General features: G+C 36.3%; 2 protein-coding genes across 2 annotated transcripts in view; one reads left to right on the top strand and one right to left on the bottom strand.

Annotated features, from left to right (window-relative positions):
- The window catches only part of Hcn1 (hyperpolarization activated cyclic nucleotide gated potassium channel 1), a 384202-nt gene that overhangs the window by 238165 nt on the left and 129823 nt on the right, over positions 1–16214 (top strand). The window lies entirely within an intron of this gene.
- On the bottom strand, positions 1625–2583 carry LOC114704260 (40S ribosomal protein S18-like). Its single transcript, XM_037209575.1, has 2 exons — positions 2434–2583; positions 1625–2282 (listed from the first exon to the last, which is right to left on the bottom strand). The coding sequence occupies exons 1-2, from the start codon at positions 2581–2583 to the stop codon at positions 1863–1865; spliced, it is 570 nt and encodes a 189-aa protein (XP_037065470.1). The 3' UTR covers positions 1625–1862.

The following is a 16214-nucleotide window of genomic DNA, read 5'->3' as shown; positions in this document are numbered from 1 at the left end:
TGATTATCTGCTGAAATATTCTCCCTTTTGTACAAGAGTTGTAGATTCTTTTTCTACAAAAGAAACATTTTCAAAGACTCTCAAGGAATGCTCAGAAGAATGAAAATAATTTCTCATACATGTTTCTTCTCATCAAGTATTTGACAGTTGTGATTTTTTTTTGGCACAGACTATAATGTAGAGACACAATTTAAATGCATATCCTTCCTGGAAATGCAGTGATGAGAAGCACAGCCTTCAGTAAAAGCTAGAGGGAATGTTCTCCTTTAATGTTTGGGCTTGGTATTTATTAAGAATTCTACAGTGCATATCATCCCATTACTCTTCAATGAACACTTATTAATAGTCCTAATATTATGTCAGGTAAACCAGAGTTCTCTGTAGTTAATATCACTCAGTTCAAATGGTGCATTAATGGAGATACATTAGTTCCATGCCTCATTAGTCAAAATCTGAGGCATTATTGTCTGTCTAATCAATTGTACCTCTTCTATCAGGTTTAATTCAAACCCGGAACATTACTCCAAAAAATCAACATAGGATATTATGTGTGCTTTCTTTACAATCAGTGCAGAACTAATCCCTCAACATCTCTGCTTATTGGTACTAACATTATTCTACAACTGTCTTCCATAAAGTGCTGCTGTGGATGATCTGTATGTCAAATGTGTTGCTCTGATTGGTCAATAAATAAAACCCTGATTGGCCAGTAGCCAGGCAGGAAGTATAGGCGGGACTAACAGAAAAGAGAATTGAGAGAACAGGAAGGTGGTGGGAGACACTGCCAGCTGCTGCCATGACAAGCAGCGTGTGAAGATGCTGGTAAGCCTCAAGCCACGTGGCACGGTATGGATTTATAGAAATGGATTAATTTAAGATGTAAGAACTAGATAGCTAGAAGCCTGAGCCATTAGGCCAAACAGTTTAAATATAAGCATCTGTGTATTTATTTTATAAGTGGTCTGTCATACTGCCTGGGCTTGACGGGACCTGGAGAGAAAACTCTCCAGCTACAAAGTGCTATGGTTAGTCGTGCTGCTAGTTAGGTAGAGAAGCAATATCAGTCTGAGAGGAGGTCACCTTTGTCTTGAGTCCTTTCTTGGTTCATCTTTTTTAAGTTGAGCCAACATTCCTGTAAAAGCTGTTATATATGGAGCAGTGTACTACATTAGCTTTCTCTTAGTGACTCTTTAATCCTTTTAATAAGACTTCTTCCTTGTAGACACACAGCTTAACTCGGTGTTGAAGGAACTAGGCAATTATTAGCCTAGAATTTAAAAATGGCCTACCAAAATATGATCAATTAAAGAGGCAAATGCTGTCCTTTAAAGAGCCAGGTGATTTTGACAAAGTGAAGTCTGGAGTCCCCTAGAACATAAGCTCCATTTTTCCAAGTCCCTCCTTCTAAGGTCTGCCAATGGTCCTGAGGACAAAGTGTAACAAATAAAGGGATCTAAAGCTGCCAATAGTTTCTGTATTGATAATATTCTAAAATAACTCAGGAGAAACCACTTAATAAAATATAAATGCTCCTTCCCACAGCAAATTGAATGAAATTATTTTCTTCTGTTCATCTCATTAATTCATAATAACTTATTAGATCTAGAATAAAATTATCACTATTCCATTTTCATTATATTGTCATTGTCTGTCTCTATAAGGAGATTTACTAAAATTTAGTAGGTTTGCCCAGTGTAGGAAGCAAGGAAATATAGCTTATTTGTGATAGTTCATGCTATGAACAGGATACAGAGTCACACATGAGAAGTGGCTCTGGGCATACCTCTGAGGGATTTCTGAGATCAGAGTAACTTTAAGCAATGTGCCCGAGGAATTGTTTTATTGATTATAAAAAATGGGACTCATTTCTTCTTGGAAATACCCACAGTACGGACCCGGCGGCCAGTGGTCTTGGTGTGCTGACCTCGGACACGAAGGCCCCAAAAGTGGCGCAGCCCACTGTGGGCTCTAATCTTTTTCAGACGCTCCAGGTCCTCCCGAAGCTTGCTGTCTAGACCATTGGCCAGAACCTGGCTGTACTTCCCGTCCTTCACATCCTTCTGTCTGTTCAAGAACCAGTCTGGGATCTTGTACTGTCGTGGATTCTGCATGATGGTGATCACAGGTTCCACCTCGTCCTCCGTGAGTTCTCCAGCCCTCTTGGTGAGGTCAATGTCTGCTTTCCTCAACACCACATGAGCATATCTCCGCCCCATACCCTTAATGGCAGTGATCGCAAAGGCTATTTTCCGCCGCCCATCGATGTTGGTGTTGAGTACTCGCTAAGTGTGAGGATCTGCACTGGCTGCAGGTGGCAATTTCCAGCACAGATTCCGATACAAGGAGCTCTGATAGAGAAGCTTTTCGTTTGTCTACTTATCCCATCTTGTTCACTAGCCTCTACTCTGTTCATTGCTGCAATCTTCTCCTCACATGAGAACTCTGCTGCTTTGACTTTCCAATGTGTACTGAGGACCAAAGGCTTTCTAGGACTACCCCTGGCCTTTCTCTCCAGACTGTTACTGTGAAGGCATCTGCCTCATGGACTGAGTTACAGGTCCACGGCCTCATGAAAACAGACATTTTTGGACTACCCATTCCAAGTCATCTAAGCCACTTTGAGGAATTCTCTTTTAAAATATATTAATTTATCTCTCCAATACCTCTATAGAACCCTAAAAACAACATTTATCAATTGTTTTTTTTTAAAAAAAAGCACAGGCCTTTCTCTCTTCATTTAGTAACAGATGTTTGAGCAGGGAGGAACATCTGGAACATCGGTGTAGTCAGCTGAGTTTAGATAAGGAATTCATTGTTGGTTGTATGTGCTGGGCTTAAAGCTGACTGGACAGATGCAAAATAGCTCTTAGAAATCGTCTGCCAACATGAAATAAAAACTGTGGGAACGAGGAGATATATGCCATAAGGCATCTTTCCCACCAACAGTCACAGAAGCCAAAGAGCAGATTGCCACCAGCACCGTGGGTGCATCCATAAAGTCCTGCATTTATATGTATGTCAGTTAAATATTTGTAAACACAGAGAAAACTGAAGCTTCAAGGATTTTTCTAGCACAGAACAGTTCAGGAAATTCAGATAAAATGTTGAAATTGTTATAGCCTTTTACATTTTCTAGTTCACAAGAAATCTCCTGGGTATGGGACTTATGTGAAGGTCTGAAAGGGAAATGCATGCTTTTTAACAGATATAAACATTTCATTTATTGAAGATTGGCTCCAGAAAGGTTCTAGATTCATCAGTTTTATTTTTCATTAGTGGCATTTGCTTCAAATTAGTATGTCTTGTATCCTACAAAACTTAAAAATCAAATTATGTTAGTAAAGTTTGTATTTAAGTGCTTAATAACTAATTTCTATACACGTTTGGCCCCTTGGTACCATAGCAAATGCACTTAATGGTTAAAGAGAAATGCATTTATTAATTAAACATTTTATATAATTTGTAATGGCTTAATATCTTCTAGGTATTATTAAACAATGTTCTTGCCACCCTGCTGCCATTTGAAAATTAAATTTGAAATCTAAGAGTTTCATATTCCTAAAATACATTTTAAATAAAATGTAATATAATATTTGGTAATAATCTGAGGAGAGGGAAAAGAGTAGGGAATTGAGAAAACTCATTTTACCATTTTAGCATACATCAATGTTAATTGTCTATTTCTTACTATAATAAAGGTATTTATGGTTTAAAAAGAGACTGAACACATTTTTTTCTAGGCCACAATAACAATAATAATACTTTTTTTTTAAATATTGCATAGCACGTCCTGGGTGGGAAGATGGAAAAAACTAGAATCAAGAAAAATTAAGTGAGCTGAAATTTTAGAACTTGTTCTATAATAAATAGTAGGTCAAGTTATTAAATGGTACATAAATTGATAGAGACAGAATCAGCCTATAGAAAATGTTATCACTCCTAAATATTAGAAATAAGCTTTCTCTTCATCAGAATTTCTGCACCATAATTTTCTCTGACACGTGCTCGTAGAAAAACGCCCTGCCAATTGTGTCTTTAAAACAAGCATGTGTACTTTCTATAAAGTCTAGCAAGCATTTGACAGAACTGACATCCACTCATTCTCTTAGTACGCTCACTCTTTTGCAGACAAACATCCCAATCCTGTTCCTTGCATTAATCTCCTCCTGGTTTCTCTCCTCTGAAATACTGGAATGTCTAATTCTTTTCCTGAACCCATGCTCTGTAGAACTAAACATGACACTTAAATGCAGTTCAACCCAAATAAAGGGGAAAGTCAGTATTGCCTGCTGCCATTTTGTTATGTATCTTTATTACTGCTAATTAACACTTTGGCTTAGTTGTTTCTTATCTAAGTCCCATTCTGGATTCATCATTGTTACCCCCTATTAGTAATATCACATCTTTTTATGGTTGCTTTCATTTTTGTCTGTTTGTTTGGTTTTGGTATTTTCAAGACAGGGTTTCTCTGTGTAGCTTTTGCGCTTTTCCTAGAACTTGCTTTGGAGACCAGGCTGGCCTCGAACTCACAAAGATCCACCTGCTTCTGCCTCCCGAGTGCTGGGATTAAAGGCGTGTGCCACCACCGCCTGGCATGGTTGCTTATGTTTTTGTTTTGTTTTTCATACCTAGTGCCAGGCATGGGAAATCTCCTTTTAAGTGATGGGTTAGAGTAGTGGAAGATACTTCCAAAATAATACAGGCTATTGCCATCGCTCTTGATTGCCTCCCTGAACTTGTAAGTAAGAACCTACTGCCAAAGACACCACGTATTTCCCACACAGGGCTTAGAGAAATTGAGCTGCATCTGACCTGGAAGTCTCCTTTCTGTGGATTAGCTTCCAAATACGAGAAGGTGCTCCGCAAGGAGCAAAGGAGAAAAGCAATCGATAGTCCCAACCCAGACAGCTGTAAGTCCTAGGAGTTACAACAATGACCAACCAGGAAAGATAGCCCCAAAGGCAAAATAAGGTATGAGGTCCCACCTCTAGACGTGAAACTACAGGCAGTTAATAGCTACTGAGAGATCGTCATTCCTTTCTTGAAAAAGCCTTCTCTTAAGTTATCTAATTCAGCGTAGTCAGCCTTAAATATATATGCATAGGAGCAACACAAAATGAACTCAGCAAGCTCTATTCATATATTTTAGGGGTTGCTAGTGCATGTGCATATGTGTTTATGTGTGTGTACATTCATATGTTCCTATATATGTAACAGTAATTTAAAAATAGGTTATGAATTTGAGAAGAAGTATGACACTGGAGGAGATGGACAGGAAGAAAGAGGGCTGAACATGATGTAAATGTAGTACTCAAATATGAAATTCTCAAAAATTAATTAAAAGAACTAAAATAGAAAGAGTTGAATGCTCTTTAAAGGATGCTTAAAATTTGTCATTGGGAATTTTTAATTATCAGATTCTAAGGTATCAAAATCTTACATAATGCTAATCTTTCTCCTAACGATTTCTAAATAATTGATCAACTATGAAGTATTTCAAATGACTAGATTAGTTCATTTCTTTAAGTCTAACAGATATTTGTGGTTTATGGTCACTAAATTTTGCCAAAATCATTAATAATGTGACATTGCCTAATCCTTTTTTGATAAGTTCTTCTAGTGTTTCCTGTGCTTCTTTACTTAAAAGTAAAACCTTTTTTTCATCGTCATTTACTATGCACAATTTTCACCAAAACTTAATTATATTTTAAGAAGACTATTTTTCAGAGGAAGTTAGAAAACATATTAGGTTGTAAATATAAACATATTACTGAGAGTATTTTTTGGGGGGGTTCCTCACTCCCTTCCATAGTTGCTTACCACTGTGCTGTCCTTCTAGTTGTGTATATGAGTTCCTCATCTCTGCATTCTCATCTGCATTTGTTTGCTGTGGGATAATGCTCTTATACACTGTAAAGATTTGTCATTCAAATTGATTATAAAATGCTGATTGGCCAGTAGCCAGGCAGGAAGTATAGGCAGGGCAACTAGACTAGGAGAATTCTGGGAAGAGGAAGGGCTGAGTCAAGGAGTAGCCAGCCAAAAACAGAGGAAGCAAGGTGAGAATAAGAAAAGGTACTAAAGTCACGTGGCTAAACATAGGTAAGAATTATGCGTTAATTTAAGTGTAAGAACTAGTAAGTAATAAGCCTGAGCCATAAGCCAAACAGTTTGTAATTAATATTAAGCATCTGAGTCAATTATTGGGAAGCAGCTGCTGAGTATTTGGGAGTTTCTGGTAGGACAGATACTTCTGCCTACATTTGTCATTTGTTTACTTTATATTAACCATTCAAGTTTGTGCAACATGGAGTACCAAGGCAGTTTTCCAATGCGTAGTCCTGATGGCTAAGGATGCTCATAGAATATGTCTTCAAGTAGTTACAGATCATTTGTTTTTCTTCTTTTTAGAACTGCCTATTCTGATAATTAATCCATTGACCCATTTACTGATTGAATCATTTGGGAATTGAGGGAATTTACTTTTTGTAGTTCTTTATATATTTTTTATATTAACTACCTCTTTGGTATATTATATGCAAAATTAGTTTCCCATCTATAGGCTGTTTTTCCATTACTAATTTATTTTATTTTATTTTATTTTATTGTATGACTATGATTGTTATGCCACATGAGTGTATGTAACTCACATACCTGTCTGATATCTACAGAGATAAGAAGGCATTAGATCCCCTGGACCGGAGTTATGAATGATTGTGAGCCAACATGAGGTTGATGAGAGTTGAACCCAGGTCTTCTGCAAGAACAAGTGCTCTTAGCCCTGAGCCTTCTTTCTGGCCCCTTTCTCCAATCTGATGATTTTATTTGTTTGTTTATTTATTTATTTTATTTATTTATTTTGCCATACATAGCTTTGTGATTCAGTAACACATTTGCCAATGCTTGTCATTATCCCTGTACTATAGCAGTCCTTTTCAGGAAACACCTACCTATGCCTGTATCCTGAAGTCTATTACACTTATTCTTCTAGCATTTTGATGGTTTCACAGTGTTATATTTTACATTTGAACTGCTTTGAGTTGATTATTACACTGGGTTAGAAATATGGATCTACTTTCATTCTTCTACATGTAGAAGTTTTCTACAGTTTTCCCAGTATTATTTGTTGAAAAGCCTGTCCTTTTCTGACGTGTATGTTTTCTACACTTTTATCAAAACTTATATGGTCAATCTTAATCGTACAGCATTTTGTGTATTTGAATTTAGTCATTCAACAAACATTAATTTGTTTATTATACATAGACTTGTCCTATGCTAAATCTTGCAAGCACAATGGAAAAATCAAGGATTATTTTCTGATTTATTTTCTCTTAAGGAAAGAAAGGAACCTCTCTGAACAGTGTATTTTCTGAGCATTTCACCTTCAGGAAAGTACATAAAAAAAAGCTGCACACTCTGCCAGGCTAGCTAAAGAAGAAGAGAAAGAAAGTGAAATAACAATGAATATCTATGTGTCAGTGGCTGGAGGCAAGAGCGTGTCTAAAAAACATCTCACTATTTTTTTTATAGGAACCAGCAAATTGCTATGGTGATGTCATTGTTATAGGCTGTGCTGTATCACTACATATTGAAGTTATCCATACTGCATTTCCTCATATCACAAACATTTATTTACCCACATTCCTTGCAGATCTCAAGCTCAGACTCTTTGTCATGTGTTCACAGCTAATTTTTATTACATTTTACTGATATGTTTTATGATCAGACTGGGACAACGTTTAGAGCTCATCTCTATCAATGGTCCAGTTGCTGCTATACCATCAACCTCTCCTAAGGGCTTCCCTCAGACACTGACCATCAGGTCTACATCCCCACCCAATCTCAACCTCAATCTCTCCACCAATGGGCCCCTACATTATAAACATTCTAGATCCTCTGCTCTAATTCCAATAGTACTTAGAGCCTGCTAGGAAATATAGCCAACTTGTTGGCCAGGACTTCTGCCAGCTTATGTCCCCTTGCATCCTCTGCATCACAAGAGAAGATCACAAGAGCCATTAGCCTCTGCTGAGGTTTCCATAGATGGCATGTACTCATCTGTTAGATCACCAAGAAACATGATGATTTTTATTTTTATGCCACTAAATTCTAGACTGACTTGTACAGTAATCTATACATAGAGCAAATGGCTTCTGAAACAAAATCTTGAGGGTGAAACTGATTTATTTTACTTATAAATTCTGGGATGCTTAAATGCTAATTAACACATTTGAGAACGACTGCCATCATATACAAAAATAACTCATTCTATTTAAGACTATTGTAAAAGTTAGATGAGTGAGTACATACGGCTCTTTGACTAGCTGATTAGCTCCTACTAATTTCTCACAAGTTTCTGGATGTTATTTTTATGCTATTTCCATCTATGTACAGCATAATATGCATCCATTTATTCTTTTATTTTTAAATTTTATTTGTGGTGTGTGTGCATGTGTGTGTGTGTCTGCTTGCCTGCAGAGGAAAGATAAGGTATCTGATCTCCTGGAACTGGAGTGAAGGGTGGCTGTAAGGAGCCTGACACAATAGGTACTAGGAAAGGAACTCCAGTCCTCTGCAAGAGCAGCAAGAGCTATTAACTGAGCCTTTGTCCCAGATGCCCCCATTCAGTTTCTTACTCCTTTTCCTCTCATTTTTCCAGACTATTATCAAATATTTTTTAGGTTTTTTTTCTCCTGAATTTTCTTTTTTTTAAGGTATTTTTTAATTCATTTTACATACCAAGCACAGATCCCCCTCTCATCCCTCCTACCACTCCTCCAAGCCTCCCTCACCACAAATAGATGGTCTCTGGAGTAAACTGGGGGCGAGGGGGCTAATAGAGGGGAGGGGATGGGGGATGAGATCAAATATTATATTACATTTTATTTAACATGCATTTTCAGGAACTTGAAGCTTTTAGATTTCAAATTTAATTTTTAAATGCTGCAGGGTGGCGATAACATTATTTAATAATACTTAGAAGATAATTAAATCATTACAAATTATATAAAATATTTAATTAGCAAGTACATTTGTCTTTATCGCTGTGGTATCAAATTTAAAGGCTAAATGTGTATAAATTAGTTATTAAGCACTTAAATGCAAATTTCACTAACATAATTTAATTTTTAAATTTTATGAAACTACAAGATAAATGAAAGTGATTTTATTACTTTTAAACAAACAGTGATTTCACATTGCCTCCATGTAGCACTGACATAGTTATGAAGTATTAAAGTAGTAAAGAGATTCTAAATGACATTATGAATGATTTAAAATTTAAATAACAATGAACACAAAGTTTCTAGTACCTAGAGCAGAAAGCTCAAAGCTAACCCCAGCTCCAAAATGCAACTTGTAAAATGTCTGTTTTTGTATAGTGAGACTACATAAAGTGAGCTTTTCAGGGTATTGATCAGGTATGCTTCCATGAGGCAGAGGCTTTGCTTTCATTATCTTCTTCAAACCTTTTAATGGATCCCCAGATTTTATCATAATATTAAGAATAAAAGATGATTGATAGAGGAAGAATTAGTTTGCTTGAGGGACAAGCCCCCGAATGTTTACCCAATCCTAATGATACTTATGTACTTATTGAGCAAGACTAACTGTATTCAGTAGGTTATCCATCCATACATCCATGCATCCATCCATGAGTCCATCCATCCATCCACCCATCCATCCATGTACATACATACATACATATAAATACATCGTAATTAAAGAAGAAGTCATAAATTTGGGAGGCAGTGGAGAAGATGTGAGGAATTGGAGTGGTGGAAATATAAATCCAGTACTAATGCACAATTCTCAGAAAACTAAACTGAAGAAAAAAAAAATGAAGGTAATAGCAATTCAGTGAGAGTAATTGGGCTACTGAAAGGAACACAAGCAGTGTGGAGACAAGATTCCTGTCCCAATCACACTCCAGATTGTTCCCTTTTCACCACGACACCACTGATTTTGCTAGCTAAAGATGCAATGTTCTCTTTCAGTCAGTGCCCTGAAATTTTGAAAATAGACCTTAATCACTGAACTACCTAGACACAGTCAGATTAAAGCCCCATCTGTACTCAAAGGCAGCCTGTACAAGAACTTGAGATACTCATTTGACACAGGAACGATGCCAGGGGGAACCTGCATCATAATTCCAACCAGGTACTTTCATAAATATTTGTTAATTAAAGTTTGTTCCCATTGATACTTAAATGTGAATAAGTACTTCTCAAGTTTATGTAGAAAACTTCATTATTATATTATTTGCAAGCATTTTATAGTCATTATTAGTTGTAAATACCTTATCAGTCACTATGGTAAAATATGCACATACACAAAACAGCAAATTATTAAAAATAACCTTTTATGTACATAAAGATATCTCAGAAAATATTACATTGTCCAACACTAAAATTGGACATTATAATATTTGGGTAAATTTCAAATGATAACTTTTCATCTTGAATGATACTAATAATATTTATAACTTGTCAAATATAATTAAATAATTTGGGTATTTTTTTAGATAAGCCACAAATGCTCTGGGAAAACACTTTAAATTTTGAGTACTATTTATGCATTTTAGAGAGGAAAAATAGTTTCTCTAAACATAGACATGTAGATGTTTTTTACTTAAAAACAAACTAAAACTTGAGGCACAAATCAATAAAAAAAAAAAAAAAAGATGCCAATGAACTGGAGTCTCGAAAAGACACTATTTTTGAATGCTTTGCTTTTGACATTTAAGCATAGACGTTTGTGATGTATTCCGCCCTTGGTATCATGGTATCTTAGTAACAGGAGGCTGCACAATGCACCTGAGGAAGAAAACAAAAGCTGACCAGTGTTAGCCAGCTCTGAATCAATCTTAGAGCACACTACCATGCAAGAGAATTTAATCCTACCTCACCCACAGAGCAGCAAGACTGCTACTATGTGTTTTTCACATGAATCACTCAGTACTCTTGTTACTGCAATAATTTTATTCATACAATAGAACACAAAGGAAAACTACTAAATATACATTTCATATGTTGTATATATAACCTGATTTTTTGTTATGTTATGAATTCAGATTATACTTTTGTTCATCTCTGTGGCACTGTTATAAATTTTTGTTTTTCTTTTATTTTAAAAAGCAGTTGTGGAAGTTTTTTTTTCCTGTAGGTAGGTACACAAACACATAAAATGTCTTTGATTTCTTATGTTGCTGATATTAATGTTGCCCCAAAAATAAAAATGAGAGATTTCCATGTCCACACATATACCACTCATTTGTAGTGTTTCCAATCTCTTTGTTAAAGATGGGGGAAATATACATGAAAGCATTGTGATGCCAGAATCTTATGCAATATTTTCATCATATTTCAATCAGAGTTTTGCTTAATCAAACATTTAAATACGAATTAACTGCAGGGAGACTTGTAGCCCTTTGGTTGAGGACAACACATACAAGAATCTTACCAATGCAAGCTTGGGTATAAATGCATAGTGTCTGTTTTCTCATTCCTACATAATTATGGCAATATTGTCTGTCATTCAATTTTGCTTCCACTTCATCTTGTAAAATTTGGCATATTGTCGAACGTGTTCTGTTGTTTACAAGCACTTACTTGTTTCAAGTTGTCATTATACCATATTTTAGTCATAGATAAAATCTTCTAGCTAACCTTTCACCTTCTCCTTTTTACTGATTTAATTCTATATTCCAGCATCCTATCAGTAGTATCTTTTAATTGGTTAATGAAAGCCAACTATAATGTGTTTATGGTCCAGAACATCAAGGTAATCTTTCTATTCTCTCATTTCAAACTCGACAACATGAAGTTTGTAAAAGGTCCTTCGTCAGATTTCACTGCTCCATGGTGTGTAGTCCTTTACAAAGCTGTTTCTGTGGTCTCTGTGATTTAATTATTCTTTCTTCTAAACCTTTAATTGCCTTGTCTATCATTATCATCCCTGCATGAAACAACCTCTAGTTTCTCCTCAATTACATTTGACTTTCAACTATCATCTCATCTTGATGTCACGGTTTGTGTTCCAATATTTGTTCTATAGTTATCGCAGATTTGTGTCTACTTTGTCTAAGGACTTAAAAATGGTTCTGAGTTTTTCTTTCTAAAATCCAGTGAAAGGATTTCTTTATATTATGATACAGGAAATGCTACACAGATGAAGTGAATTGTGATTAGGCATATATAAATTGTGTAGCACTTTATTGTGTGAAATACAGGGTAAGAAAGCACCATTCCTCCCCTGTAGGCATGTACCATCATAGTCAAATTCATATTAGTGATCTCACACTAACCTCTGCCAGAAGTATCCAGTTCAAAAGTCAAACATGAAAGTCACAAATCATCCCTTATATCTTGGTGTTCCCTACTATTGGTACACCATGCATTTCATGTTAGATTACTGGAATACATTATTGATAGTGGAACTACTGATTTTTAGTGAGAATTATAAAGAAATAAATCTCTTATTGAAATTATTCTTTTTTCTTTTATTGAAAATGTATTATTTATACAATATATTCTGAGTACAGTTTATTCTCCAACTCCTCCTAGTTCTTCCCAACCTGTCATCTGAATCCACACACTTTCTGTCTCTTGTTAGAAAACAAACAGCCATCTAAAAGTAACAATAAAATAAAATAGCATGAAATGAAAAAAAAAAAAAACAGAATAGGACAAAACAAACGAATAAGGGAAAAAGAGCCAAAGAAAAAGCATGAAAAATACTTGTTGCACAAATAGAAAACTCATAAGAAAAACAAAACCAGAAGCCATAATATATACACAAAAGACCTGTAGTTTGGAGATAACCTCTTTCTTCAGAATGGGGACAAGAATCTACTTCTCTCAGCTCTGGGACCCCATCTGGTGCCGACCCATTCAGGTTCTGGGCATTCTGGGAATCTTTATGAATTCCTATGAATATTGGTCCTATCCTGCTGTGTTTAGAAGGCCTCATTTCCTCTGTTTCCTCCATTTCATCTGGTTCCTATTCTTTTCACCTTCTCTTCTGTAGAGTCACCTGAGCTATAGGGCGGGGGGGGGGGGGGGGGGGCGGGGGGGGGGGGGGAGCGGGGTGGGTAATGGAGACTCCCAATTAGGGTTGAGTATTTCAAGATCTCTCACTCTCTACATATTTTCTGGCTGTGTGTCTCTGTATCTGTTCTGAACTGCTGCAGCAGGAAGCCTCTGTGAATATGCTTGAGCAAGACACTGATCTATGAATATAGTCGAATGTTATTAAAAATCATTTTATTGGTACATTCCTTTAGTAGAACAGTAGTATTTGGTTTTCCCCTAAGTCCCTGATAGTGAAAGACTGGGGACACAAAACTGGAGGGAGTGACCTTGGTTTTGTGTCTCTGACCCTTAAACTGCACACAGTAGTTAATGCCTCTTCCACTCTTGGAGCTTAATGGTCATCACCAGTAACAGCTCAGCAACAAAACAAAACAAACTACCAAACAAAAAGAGCCAGACTTTTACTAGAATACTTTTTTGAGTAACAGTTATGAAGGAGTGGGTAGATGATTAGTGTATTATTTTTGCTAAATAAACATACTGATAGGAAAAAAATTTTTCTAAGCCTGATCTTTTCTGGAAAGCCATCGTTCACTGAGACACAAAAGCCTGAGAAATATTTAAGACCTAGACTCTACTCTCTGAGCACATTGATCTCATATTCTATGCTAAGATGTTTCCAAAAGATAATGTAGACTATCTACCAAGGAAGCATATGTGGAACCATTATCTGATTATCATGAGAAAATTGGCATTTTCTGTGTTTCTTAATATTTGTGTCTCTTCAAAATTCATATAGTCTCAATGTGATGACATTTGGAGGTTTGCCCTTTGGAATAACTATATTTAGTTAGCTTCATAAGGATGGCATCTTCATGGTGACCTAAGAGAAAAAAAAATAACTTCTTAGTCTTGCAAAGTTCATGATGATAACTCTATAAGGCAACACAGATGAATAAGAGAGAAGCAGACGAAATTACTTTAAACCAAGTTTTCTGAAACAGGAGGAACTTGAAAATGAAACCCCCTAGATATATAGATTCAGAAAGCATGTGCATAATTTACATTTAGGTTTTATGAAAAGCTGAAAATGCATATAAAATAAGATCTGTACCAAAAGGAATATAATTGATTTGTAATAGAACAGGCAATCCTTAAACCAATACTCATTGAGATTTTTATTGGCAAATGTCTTTGTTAATTTCCTCTTGTCACAAGACAGAACAGGCAGAAACTTTGTATTTACTCTTAGGGGCAGTGATCCGAATATCCTTTGTGGTCAGCTCTCACACAGGTAGGAGACTTTATGGCCACCTATTTCGTCTGTTTTATCTATTTCCAAAGTGTCATATTTAAAGGTACCATGTTCTGAATGCCATCAAGGCAAGTAATCCCCTCATAAAATATACAGAGAAAATCTCTATATATGCGGATGTTACCAAGGAAGAGTAATGTGGAGACATATAAAGAAAGGACCACACCACTATCCCAACCGTGCTGGCTTCCTCAACTTGGACTTCATATTTTCCAGAACCATAAGAAGTAAATGCATAATATGTGTACCAGTCAGTTTATAGTATTCTATTATAATGGCCAGATAGGTTAAGATAAATTTTAATGTTGAGTTACATGTTTTAGTTTCTGGATTTAAGAAAAGAATTTTTAAAACTATGTGTATGTATATAATGCAGTTTTCAGAATATACTCTTGGTTTTATTTGGTTCCAGTAATTTTCTTGTTATGGTTTTGATAACTAAGCATCAAAGAAAGGTTAGTTAGTAAGCTTTATATTGGGCAGTGACATATTTCTTTATTATTAGTCTGTTGTTTTATTAACGTAGCTGAATTTCCAATGCAGTACATACATACATAAATTCTAGTTTTCTTGCTACTACATCCTGCTGTTAGGAATGTTCTTTATATATCTGACTTTTGGAAGCCTCTCTTTGACACTAACTATACGTGAAACTGAAAATTTTTAGAGCAAATGAACCATGCTTATTAAGTAAGTTAGCTGTCACTTTAAGAATTAAAGCCTAACAGGATGAAGAGAGGGAAGAAGGACTGTATGAGCCAAGGGCATCAAGGTCGTCACAAGGGAACCAGAAGAAATAACCTGGGCTCATAGGAGCTCACAGACTCTGGACCAACAGGAGGGAGCCTTCATGGGACCGACCTAGGCCCTCTACATACGTTGACAGTTGTGTAGCTTGGTCTATTTGTGGGAATCCTAGCAGTGGGATCATGGCCTATCCCTTGAGCTTGGGAACCTATTTCACATACAGGGTTGCTTGCCCAGCCTTACTACAAAGGGAGGAGCTTAGTCCTACCTCAACTTGATATGCCATGCTTTCTTGACACCTGTGGGAGGCCTGCCCCTTTCTCAACAGAAACAGGAGGAATGGATGGTGGGGGGGAGGCAGAGGGAGGGAACAGGAGGAAAAGAGGGAGGGGAACTTACAGTCAGGATATAAAATAAATGAAAAAAATTTATATAAAAAAAATAAAGCCTTATATGGTTTCAGCACAGTCCTGCTAAATGTTGAGGAACCAGACTGAGTATAAAGGACGAAAACACGAAGAATGCCTTCCTGGAACAAGTGAGTGGCAAGTTCTAAGCACCTGGGTGTTTTGAAAGGTACATGGTGTGTATGTATAACTTAGTGACTATGTTCCTCTATGAGTTAGAGGAAAAGAAAGAACTATTTTAAAGAAACATGAGGGAATAGATTTAATGGCCTCTCAGATGGAAAGTTAAAAAGACAGGTTGTTTAGGGCTGGCGTGTGACCAGTTTGTCACATTCAGGAAACTATCTGCACCACAGCCATCTCATCCTCTCATCAGGAGTGAAGAAGGCCAGAGAGCAGAGAAGGGATCACCACACCGAGTTAGCCTCCAAAGTTTCACTTCATGGACTCGTTCTAAATAAATCAGTATCTCCTATTCTTCATGGAGTTTATTAACCAGAACATATTGCAACTCCATACATATCCTCTGAGGTACTGAAGCAGAAATGGGATTGGGACCGATCAAATAATCAGCACACTGTCATAGAATGAAAGAAGGATAAAAAAAAAATAAAAGAAGACGCTAGCTCTCTGATAACCAATTTGTTTTGCATTAACAATCACAGAAATGTAACGTTTTGGAGGCAAAAATAAGCATTAGATTCTCATGGCTTA

This window comes from Peromyscus leucopus, chromosome 11 (genome assembly GCF_004664715.2).
Source record: "Peromyscus leucopus breed LL Stock chromosome 11, UCI_PerLeu_2.1, whole genome shotgun sequence".
NCBI lineage: Eukaryota > Metazoa > Chordata > Mammalia > Rodentia > Cricetidae > Peromyscus > Peromyscus leucopus.
The sequence above is the reverse complement of the archived record's forward strand: the minus strand, read 5'-3'. Positions and strand labels throughout refer to the sequence as shown.

What these genes read in the sequence shown, in the direction of transcription:
- LOC114704260 (XM_037209575.1), bottom strand. Translation starts at nt 2,583, where the DNA reads ATGTCTGTTTTCATGAGGCCGTGGACCTGTAACTCAGTCCATGAGGCA. An exon ending in CAAAGCAGCAGAGTTCTCAT is followed by an intron (nt 2,283 to 2,433) that starts GTGAGGAGAAGA and finishes CCTCACACTTAG; the next exon opens with CGAGTACTCAACACCAACAT.